At 48.9% G+C, this 10,933-nt stretch overlaps 1 protein-coding gene across 1 annotated transcript; it reads left to right on the top strand.

Annotated features, from left to right (window-relative positions):
* The first annotated feature begins 2,587 nt into the window (after nucleotides 1–2,587).
* Nucleotides 2,588–10,855, top strand: EIF3F (eukaryotic translation initiation factor 3 subunit F). The gene is made up of 8 exons (XM_036426349.2): nucleotides 2,588–3,007; nucleotides 7,205–7,275; nucleotides 7,512–7,591; nucleotides 7,995–8,132; nucleotides 9,379–9,470; nucleotides 9,872–10,008; nucleotides 10,133–10,246; nucleotides 10,628–10,855. The coding sequence occupies exons 1-8, from the start codon at nucleotides 2,614–2,616 to the stop codon at nucleotides 10,703–10,705; spliced, it is 1,104 nt and encodes a 367-aa protein (XP_036282242.1). The 5' UTR covers nucleotides 2,588–2,613; the 3' UTR covers nucleotides 10,706–10,855.
* The last annotated feature ends 78 nt before the right edge of the window (nucleotides 10,856–10,933 follow it).

Genomic DNA, 10,933 nt, shown 5'->3' with positions numbered 1-10,933 from the left:
ACCCTTCTTTCACATCTGAATTCTGATTTCCATGTGCTCCTCCCCACACCCCAATTCCACTGACAAGTGCTGTGTACTAGGGTTGCTGAAGATCCAGGTCATTGAATCCAATTCTTCTCTAATAGACTGTACACCTGTGTTTGGGGGAATTTAAAAAAAATAATGTATGTCTACACAGAGCACTGACAGGAGAGCAGGATGACTGTGTCGATTCTAATGATAGGGGGCAGCTCCAAGGAGAAGGCAGTTCTTGGGCATAACAAGCCCAAACTCATTCGCCCAACTTGACAGCTGAATGCTGGGACCTGACCTAATTAAGGGAGATGACAGATTTCCTGACAGTCAGGTGTTACCACCCCCATTATACCAAGAAAAAAAAAAAAAAAAAAAAGGCGGGGCTCAGAAAAGAATTCTAGATTGCCCAAAGTCACGCAGTGCACATTAGTGTCAGAGTTATTTTCATCACAGTCATGGTAACAGCTACCACTTAATAATAATGGTGGTGATCAGGCAAGTACTAAGAGATTTAGAGAGTATTATGCATTTAATCCTCTCCCAAAGTACAGACTAGCATCTCCACTGATCACTCCACAATGCTGCTGGGATGTCTACTGGACATTTCAGTGGTGACACATCCAAAAATGGTCTTTTCCCGGAAACCTGCTCCACGCTTGTAGTTTTCACTATTAGTCAGACAACTTCTTTAATATTGATAGTTGCTCAGCACATAAAAATTGGAGTCATCTCTTTCACACATACAGTTTCTCAGAAAATCCTCTTAGACAAAAGGCAAGGAAGGAAGGGAGGGAGGGAGGGAGGGAGGGAGGGAGGGAGGGAGGGAGGGAGAAAGGAAAAGGAAGGAAGGAAGGAAGGAAGGAAGGAAGGAAGGAAGGAAGGAAGGAAGGAAGGAAGGAAGGAAGGAAGGAAAAAAGAAAATAAAATAAAAGAAAAGAAAAGAAAAGAAAAAAGAAAAGAGAAAAGAAAAGAAAATCCTCTTGTCTCCATCCTCAAAATATCTGCCCACCTCTCACCATTTTTACTGCTACTAGTTTGGTGCCAACCACCATCATCCCTCACTTAGATGATCTCGTGTTCTCCTACCTGGTGTCTCTCTGCTCTTTCTCTCTCACCTGCCTCACCCCCACCATATTCTTCTCAAAGCAGCCAGAGCGATCCTTTTAAAACAAGGCAGATCATGACCCTCCCCTGTTTAAAACTCAGGAATGGTTCCCCATCTCCCTCAGATGAAAAGTTAGAGCCTCACCACGGCCTGGGAGGTCCACACTGATCTGGGCCCAACCCCTCTTTGGAGGTCCCTCTCCTGCTACTCCCTGCCTTCACCTGAACACTCTGACCCTCAAATCGCCTCCTCAAACACGCCAGGCCTGCTCTTGCCTGAAGGCCTTTGCACCAGCCTTCCCCTCTACCTGGAGGCTTTTCCTCCCCATCCCTGCCCCCCATGGGCGCCTCTCTCGCATTTTTCAAGTTCACTAAAATCTCACATTCTCAGTGTGACCTAAGTTTTCACAACTCCTGATTCCCCCTTACTCTCTGCTACTTTTTTTCTTTTTTAGCACATGACTTTTTTTTTCTAATCTTTACCCAAGGATATTTATCCATTGATTTTTAGAGAGAGTGGAAGGGAAGGAGAAGGACAGAAAGAGAAAGAATGTGTGAGAGAGAAACATCAGTGTGAGAGAGATACAACGGAGGTACATGACCTTGGCTGAATGGAACCCGGGACCCTTCAGTTCTCGGGCCAACACTCTATCCACTGAGCCAAACCTGCTAAGGCAGCACATCACTAACATATTATATAATGTCCTTATTGTTCACTCCCCTCCAGAATGTAAACTTTCAGAGAAAACGGTCTTTGTTTTATTCACTGATATATGCCAAGTGCCTTAAAAAAAAAAAAAAAAAAAAAGTAAAAAAAAGTCTGGCACACGATTTGTTTTTGTTTGTTTGTTTTAATATATTTTTTATTGATTTTTCACAGAGAGGAAGAGAGAGGAATAGAGAGTTAGAAACATCGATGAGAGAGGATCATTGATCCGCTGCCTCTTGCACACCCCCTGCTGGGGATCTGCCAGCAACCAAGGCACATGCCCTTGACCGGAATCGAACCTGGGACCTTTCAGTCCGCAAGCCAACGCTCTATCCCCTGAGCCAAACCGGTTTCGGCTGGCACACGATTTGTTGTATGAATAAACCTTATACGGATTTACACTTCATGACGCTGTCAAAAACAAAGCCCTTTTTAATAAAAGGCACTTTTGACAGCCCTTCTCCCAGGGAAGTCTGAAACACGCATTGCGACCCTTATGCAGCTCTCTGCCTCCACCTGGCGGCAACTGTCCCACTGAATGGTTTCTCTTCCAGCGCGGTCACAAGTTCGTTCGGAACTATTTGACTCCGCTCTCACTGAGTGCGCATCGGACAGACATCAAAGAGCACGAGCTCCGAGCGCAGGAAATTGTGGCTCCGTGAGAACCGTCATCAGTAACCAATAGGAACAGAGGCCTTGGTCACGCGGTGCGCGCTCAGCCAATCGAGCGATCCGTGCCGGCCAGCTTCCTCCCTTCCGCTCCACGCTCCTTCTCTCTCGACAAGATGGCCACACCGGCAGTACCGGCGAGCGTTCCTCCGCCCGCTGCATCCCCGCCTGCGGCCCCAGCCGCAGCCCCAGACCCAGCCCCGGCCCCAGCCTCAGCTCCACCGCTTTCTCCGGCTCCGGTTCCAGCTCCAACTCCGGCGCCCGCCTCCTCCCCAGACCCGGTGGCGGCGGCGGCAGCTGCTGCGACCGCGGCTCCCGGCCAGACCCCAGCCTCCGCGCCGGCTCCGGCTCCGGCGCAGCCCCCGGCGCAGTCGCTGGCCGCGCCGGCTCTCCCGGGCCCCTTCCCCGGCGGCCGTGTGGTCCGGCTGCACCCGGTCATTTTGGCCTCCATCGTGGACAGCTACGAGCGGCGCAACGAGGGCGCTGCCCGCGTTATCGGGACTCTGCTGGGTGAGTGCTCAGCAGCTACTGACGTCTCTTCTCCCTCCTCTGCCCCTTTATCTCGCTCCCCTTCCCTCCTGTCTACGCTCGTCTCTTGCCTGTTTCTCCACCCACCTTCCCGCTACGGCTTAGCTGCCCAGGGACCTTGGATCGGCCGGCCTGGTAGGTGTCACTATGGGCAACATAAGATGTATAAGGAGCAGCTAAGTATTAAACGTCCTGTGCTCGATGGTTTGCTTTTTACGCTTCCCAGTAGTAGTTCACGTCCAGTAGAGTTAGTCCCAGTCTTCCAAAAGTAAGCCCGGCTAGGAAGTCAAAAACCCTTGACTCCCGAAGCCCAGTGACCACGTTTTTCCTCCCCTTTTTTACTGACTAAATAATAGTCTGTGTCTGACAGGGGTTTGCAGAAAAGTTCCTAACCAGTGGGACATCTGTTAAAAGATGTCCCTGTCAACAGCAAGCAGGTTTGGCAGGAGCCCATGTAGTGTTTCTGTAATAATCTGCTTTCCTGAACGTGTAAGCCTGATGTAACCCCAGCCCTCAGTGTCCCCATGCTCATCCCTAAAGTCCCAGGTCCCCCACTGTCCCAGGTCCCGCACAGCTGCCTCCGGGTCTCCATGTGGACACTCAGGGTTGTGTTGTCTGTTTATGACATTGTTTAACCTTCGCAGCAGAGAATAACCCTTTCCCCACCCACGTTCCAGATTGGGGGGACGGGTACTATTTTCGTTAAAGTAACTTGTAAAACTGAGACGCACTGAAGAGGACTTACTGATAACCTATCCCTTTCTCTGAGGTCTGCTGGTCCCACCAGATTCATCTCCGCTCCATCTCAGTCACAGGTTTTAGGCACCTTTGTGAACCCACTCCAGTCACATGCCGCCTCTCCTTCTTCCTCCTGGCCTTGGGATAGCCTAGCCCAGTGGTTGGCAAACTGCAGCTCTCGAGCCACATGCGGCTCTTTGGCCCCTTGAGTTTTTAGCAAAGGCCAACTTAGGAGTACCCTAATTAAGTTGATAACAGTGTACCTACCTATATAGTTTAAGTTTAAAAAATTCGACTCTCAAAAGAAATTTCAATCATTGTACTGTTGATATTTGGCTCTGTTGACTAATGAGTTTGCCGACCACTGGCCTAGTCTTATCACAGAAGACCATGTGTTGCAAAGAGGCCGTGATCTGTAGGTGGACTCCACAACATCTATCCCTCACACCTTGGGACAAGTTACCTGAATTCTAGTTCCTTTGGGGGCTACTTCAGGGCTTAGTCTCTGTGCGGTCTAAATTATTAGAGAAAGCTTCTAACTGCTGCCACAAAACAGCTGCTGGTTGCCTTCCTTTCCACATCTGGCCTGTACCACCCCTAAGACATGCACATATTCTCTCTCTCTCTTTCCCTCCCTCCTTCCCTCCCTCCCTCCCTCTTTCTTTCAGGGTATAGCATTTTATAGAAATGTCAATTAATCCATTCTCTTCCAAACATTGCCATGGTTTTTCTCATACCAAGCTTTTGTGTTATCCCATTGAAGTCTGAAACACGAAGTCTGACACAAGTACCTTCCCTGCTCTCCCTTACTTGTTTAAGTTGCACTCATCTCCCAGGTTTCCTGGAAAAGTGAGCAGTGTCAATTTTTCTTCCCATATTTTCCACTCCCCATCCCTATTCTTAATGCCCCAAAACATGACAGCATTCTTGTGACTATGCCTTGCTTTGACCTTGTAATAAATGATTTTTGCATCACTGACTTGGCACTCAATATAATACTTATTCTTTTAGCTGCCCTGAAAAATTTTCCAAATTCACTGAAGCTATTTAACCAAAGAAACAATTCTCTACTCAAGGTTTGTGCTAAGTGCCCCCAAAACTGCAGTGACTCTAGTTAGAGCAACTGTAACCTAAATCTTCAGATGTTCTTCCAAACATGCATCATGATACAGTGCGAGGTGTAACAGAGGCCATGTTTGTTTAAGAATGACACATGGAGTCTGCTTGGTAGAGACAAATTTCCTCAGACATTAATTTATGAAACATTTCATTTGGTTAAGTGAAGTAGTGTATCGTAAGACTGTTAGGCACAGGTCAGTCAGAAAAAGTGAAGAACCATATGATTTCACTCGTGTGAAATAGAAAACTGAAACTCATGAACGCAAACAGCAGTGTGGTGGCTGCTGAAAGGAAGGGGGAGGGAGGAACAAAGGGTACAGGAGAAGATTTGACTGGGTGGTGGGTACCTGGTACAATATGTAGGTCTTGTAACATAAAACCTATACCTGAAACCTACCCTAATATATAAAAAACCCTGGGCTTTTCACATTCACAACGACCAGAGGCTCAACCAACAGGAAGTCAGTCCTGTAGTCAGCACTGGGTTGCATGGCGACCCAGCACTGACGCTATGGGTATAGGTGCAGTGACCCAGCACTGACTGCTGAAGGGGCTGCGAATCAGGCCCAGAGAAAGAGAAGCAGGGTCTGATCCGTAGCCTCTGTGGCAGCTGTTGATCAGCACTTGCCTCTCTCTTCCTCTCTGGGCCTGGCCAGCAGCCCCACCCCCATTTCTCTCCAGGCCTCCACCCGGGCTGCCTTTCTGATCAGGCCCCATTGATAGACCCAGAGATGCTGACTGGCATAGAAACCCACCAATCAGAACCAAATCTGGTCAACTGTGAGGATCCAATGGCTGCCTAGGAGGTGGAGCTTTTGACCTGACTAACAGAAATGACCAATCAGAACCAAATTGGCCAACTGAGGAGGACAGTTGGGGGTGAGATCAGGCCAGCAAGGGAGAGCAGTTGGTGTGATCAGGCAGGCAGGGAAAGGCAGTTGGGGGCAACCAGGCCAGCAGGGGAGGGCAGTTGGGTGGGACCAGGCTTGCAGGGGAGGGCAGTTGGGTGGGACCAGGCTTGCAGGGGAGGGCAGTTGGGGGTGAGATCAGGCTAGCAGGAGAGGGCAGTTGGGGTAGAGATTGGGTTGGCAGGGGAGTGGTTAGGGGGTGATCAGGCAGGCAGGCGAGCAGTTAGGAGCCAGTGGTTCCAAATTGTGAGAGGAATGTCCAACTGCTGGTTTAGACACAGGGATTAGGCCTAACCAGGCATTTACATCCCCCAAAGGGTCCCAGATTGGAGAGGGTACAGTCTGGGCTGAGGGACACCACCACTACTTACCCCCACCCCCTCGTGCACAAATTTCGTGCACTGGGCCTCTGGTATATAATAAAAGCTAATATGCAAATTGACCAAATGGTGGAATGACCGGTCACTATGACATGCACTGACCACTGGGGGCAGACATTCAATGCAGGAGCTGCCCCCTGGTGGTCAATGCGCTCCCACAGGGGAGCACCATTCAGCCAGAAGCTGGGCTCATAGCTGGCGAGCACAGCAGTGGTGGTGGGAGCCTTTTCCCCATACCTCTGCGGCAGCACTAAGGATGTCCTACAGGCACCCCCTGAAGGCTCCTGGACTGTGAGAGGACACAGGCTGGGCTGAGGGCCTCTCTCCCATCCCCACCCTCTGTGCATGAATTTCATGCACCAGGCCTGTAGTATGTTCATACTGACCAGTGTCACCCCAATAAACTTACTGTAAAAAGAAAGAAAGAAATGCTTAATAAAATGAGTTATATTCTAACCTTAAGTTGAAGATGAAGACATACTCTTATATGCAAATAATTAGAATGTAATGTGATAAATGCTCCAGTAGAAGGGTGTCCTATTGGCATAGAGAATATAGAAGACTTAACTATCTCAAAACCTTGATGTGGTCAAGTCTTACACGCTGCTGAGAGGTCAAATAAGATAAAGAATGCATATCCATTGGGTTTGGGGGACATAGTTTCAGCTCAGGAGCGAAACCATAGTAAAGTGGAATTAGATACTAACAGGTATAACCACATTGTGGTCCCCCATTGAGAGGGAAGCACATGAAGCCTGGGATGGGAGTAGGAAAAAACAGAAGTCGAGGGGCTAGCGGTTGTGGTGGGGTCGAGAAATACGTGTGCAGTGGGAATAAAGTGGTCACAAGTAGAATAGAAGTTTGTGGTAAAAGCTGGCATTGGTGTTGGAGGTTCACAGGTAAGTTTCTGGGAGATCATATGTTAAGGTGATGATCCTGGCCCAGATGGCTGACTATCTGAAAGCTTGAGGAAAGTGGTCGGAGGCGGTTAGGAGCCTTCAGGTCACATAACACGGGACCATTCTCTCCCACAGGAACCGTTGACAAGCACTCAGTGGAAGTCACCAACTGCTTTTCAGTGCCCCACAATGAGTCAGAAGACGAGGTGAGTGGGATTGAGCTGCCCCTGTGCGGTCTGTAGCTGTTCTTTTGCCGGGCTCCCCTTCGGGCCCTCCCCCACACAACATGCTGTGCTCCTAACCGCAGCTCCTCCAGTTCACAGAGCTCCGCTCCGTTTGGACAAACTTCCCGTGCCTTTTCTGTCTGGTGGGCGGCCTCTCATTCTTACCCCTATTTTTCTATGAACTTCTGGCTTCTGAGTGTCCTTTCCTGCCTTCTTAGGTGGCTGTTGACATGGAATTTGCTAAGAACATGTATGAATTGCACAAGAAAGTCTCTCCAAATGAGCTCATCCTGGGCTGGTAAGTTGGGGTACAGGGGGCTGGAAAGTCTCAACGATTGCCAAGGCCTTTTGCCACCAGACTAGGTGTTGTGCTCCGTCTTCAGGAGACAGAGCACTGACGTGTGTGAACCCGAGGGGCTGTGAATTCAGTGTGTGTTGCTGGCTGTTCTGATCCTTTGAGGCCAGAAATACCTTTTCAATTATAGCTTTTACTGAACAAGTCTTTTTTGCTTTGCTAATGATTTGAAATTTTTCAAGAGCTCTAAGTCAGCTTTTGATTTGATTTGATATAGTTTTCTATATGTTTACTGTTTTATTATTTGGAGTGTCACCATGTGTCACTACTGTGGTACCTCGAGAGCCTGTGGTTGGTATTGATGTCACATGTAGGCATGCATCCACAACTGTGTTTCATTTTCCAGGTACGCCACAGGCCATGACATCACAGAGCACTCTGTGCTGATCCATGAGTACTACAGTCGCGAAGCCCCCAACCCCATCCACCTCACTGTGGACACGAGCCTCCAGAATGGTCGCATGAGCATCAAGGCTTATGTCAGGTGACCAGGGTCTTGGGCCACAAGGGTATAAAAGTCTATCTAGTTCATACCGTGGCCAGATGACACCCCACCTCCAGCCCAGGCAGGTATAACTCCCTGCCTCCTAGGGAAGCCCATTCCTCAGAAAGGTTTTATTTGCCCTGAAACAAAATCCATCCTGATAATTTCCACCCGCTGATCCTAGCTGTACCCCAGATTTCTTCTTGCTCTTAACCAGTTTCAAGGGACAGCCCTTTAGGTATTTGAGCAAGCTGATGTTCTTCAAGTCATTTTTTTTTTTTTTTAAGCAAATTCTGCACAGTTCCTGTGGTCGAAGCTTCCATGGTTTTCTGGTCATGGTCCTTCACCATGTTCACTGCTTGTCTGAGCTGCCCTCTGTAGCTTGTCCTTATCCCTGGAACTGAGCACAGGATCAGGGTAGTACACATTGAGAATGGCTGTCCTTGTGGCTCTCCAGGGTTAAGTACAGTTTTGAGGACCATGACATCACAGTATTGACATCCTGAGGCGGTGAAAGTGCCAGTTGCTGGGGGTATTGGGAAAGGCTGCAGGGGCTGCTCTTGGAGTTAGAAAGATTCTACTTTCTGTTTATAATGAAGGCATTTGTTACATTCATATGCTGATTAACTTTGTGCTGCTTCTGTGTCTGACAGGGATGTAACTAGTTAACCATTATGCAGCAAGACAGATGGTGGGTACCAAGTCCTTATGGCCAGGTGGGGTACCACTAAGCTCTAGCGTCGCCCACTTTCTTAGCCTTCCAGCTATTTCATGCTTCTCAAGACCCAGTTGGAGGTGTTTAGCTGGCACAGTAAAGGCAGTCTCCTTTAGCACCCGACCTAATCTGGTGGCTGGAGTCAATTTGTCTGTAGATGGAGAACTCAATCCCAGAAAAGACCTGTCCTGTCTCTTTCTTTCTGTGGTGGTGGATGTCTAAGCTCCGAGGGAAATTTAGTGTCCTGTGTTTTGGGCCACAAGGGCATAAAAGGCTATCTAGTTCATACCATGGCCAGATGACACCCTGGTTGCGCAGGTACTATAGGTCCGAAAGCTGAGTTCCCTCCCACAAGCTAAGGGGTTGGTGTGTGGAATGAGCTAAGGGAAGAAAGTGGGACATCTGGGGTTCGTGCCTTCTTATGTCAGAACCTCGGAAGCTGTACACTTGGTGTGATTGCTTTCCTGGCCTGGACCTGACATGGAAGCCCTCGCAAGGCCGTCTTGTTTACCTTGACTTCTCTCTCCCCAGCACTTTAATGGGTGTCCCGGGGAGGACCATGGGGGTGATGTTCACACCGCTGACAGTGAAATATGCGTACTATGACACTGAACGCATAGGAGGTGAGTCACCTTCCCATGCCCTCTTTCAGCGCCTTTGGCATTTTCATGGAGGGGTTACTGCCTGCTAACGAGGATGGAGGGCCTTGGGTTGGTTAAAGAGGAACCATTGAAATCATTTCTTCTTCTACATAAATGGGATTCAAGGAATTACGTGTGAAATTGTTAAAGGTGGGAAATTGTCAGTACCACAGGCTACATGGCTGTTCATATTAGACCAAAACCAGTGATAACATAAGTTGAGCTCTGTCGTGAAAAGCACTAATAAGGGCAGAGCAGGGGAGTTGGGGGAAGGACCGAGTCCAGAGGGAAGTGGGGAGTTAGCAGGATGGTTAGAAATCATCTCTTTCCTGATGGAACCACTGAGTTTTCCATTTCTTCTACCTCCCAACCCAACCCCGCAGTTGACCTGATCATGAAGACCTGCTTTAGCACCAACCGGGTGATTGGACTCTCAAGTGACTTGCAGCAGGTAGCAGGGTCGTCGGCTCGCATCCAGGATGCCCTCAGCACAGTGTTGCAGTATGCAGAGGACGTGCTGGTGAGGAGGGGAGGGGACAGGAAGGAGGCATAGATCCATCCTAGCTTAGTGGAGGGTCTGCTGAAATGACAGGTCTCGGGGGTGAGACTTAAACTGTGCCTATTCCATCTGCTTTCGTGCTCAGTCTGGAAAGGTGTCCGCTGACAACACTGTGGGCCGCTTCTTGATGAGTCTGGTTAACCAAGTCCCCAAGATCGTTCCCGAGGACTTCGAGACCATGCTCAACAGCAACATCAATGTGAGTGCCGCTCCTGGGCTTCTGGGAGCCTTTGCCGAGCCTGCCCCACCATGGCTCAGGCTACGGGTGTGAAGGGAATTGAGGGACAGGAGACTGGGCTTCACCTTTGCCACCCTTACTCTCCAGTTTGGGAGGAAGGAAGAAATAGAACACGTGCTCAGGGATGCCCTTCTTCCTTGATTCCATTGGCCCAGGTCCTGCTGATACTGGGACTTATCTAAATTCATAGTTGAAAGAAATACTTAAATTCAGAGGTTAATAAAAATGCAATTTCTTATTTTTCTCATTGAATTCAGAGATGAGAAAGTGTTCTCAAGCATTTCCTTCCCTCCTTCTACCTTCAGCTCTCACTTAACCTCTCATCCTTTCTTTTTCTTCCAGGACCTACTGATGGTGACCTACCTGGCCAATCTCACGCAGTCACAGATTGCCCTCAACGAGAAGCTTGTCAACCTGTGAATGGGCCCGAGCAGCACTCCTTCCACTCCGGCCCCAGCGCTAAGACTCAGAATGGAGCGAAGTGGAAGTGGCTTCTTGTGGGTTGAGTCACACTGAGTGAGTCAGCTGCTTGTGACTCTAAATAAACATAGCCTATCTTTTGTAAATGAATTCCATCTTATGTGCATTTACTGTTCTAGAGCTCATGCAGAAACCACAAGTGAGTACCAGAAGTTAGTTGTGTGCTTG

This window comes from Pipistrellus kuhlii, unplaced genomic scaffold, assembly GCF_014108245.1.
Source record: "Pipistrellus kuhlii isolate mPipKuh1 unplaced genomic scaffold, mPipKuh1.p scaffold_m20_p_9, whole genome shotgun sequence".
In the NCBI taxonomy this organism is placed as follows: Eukaryota; Metazoa; Chordata; class Mammalia; order Chiroptera; family Vespertilionidae; genus Pipistrellus; species Pipistrellus kuhlii.
Note: the sequence above shows the minus strand (reverse complement) of the source record. Positions and strands in the feature narration are given on the sequence as shown.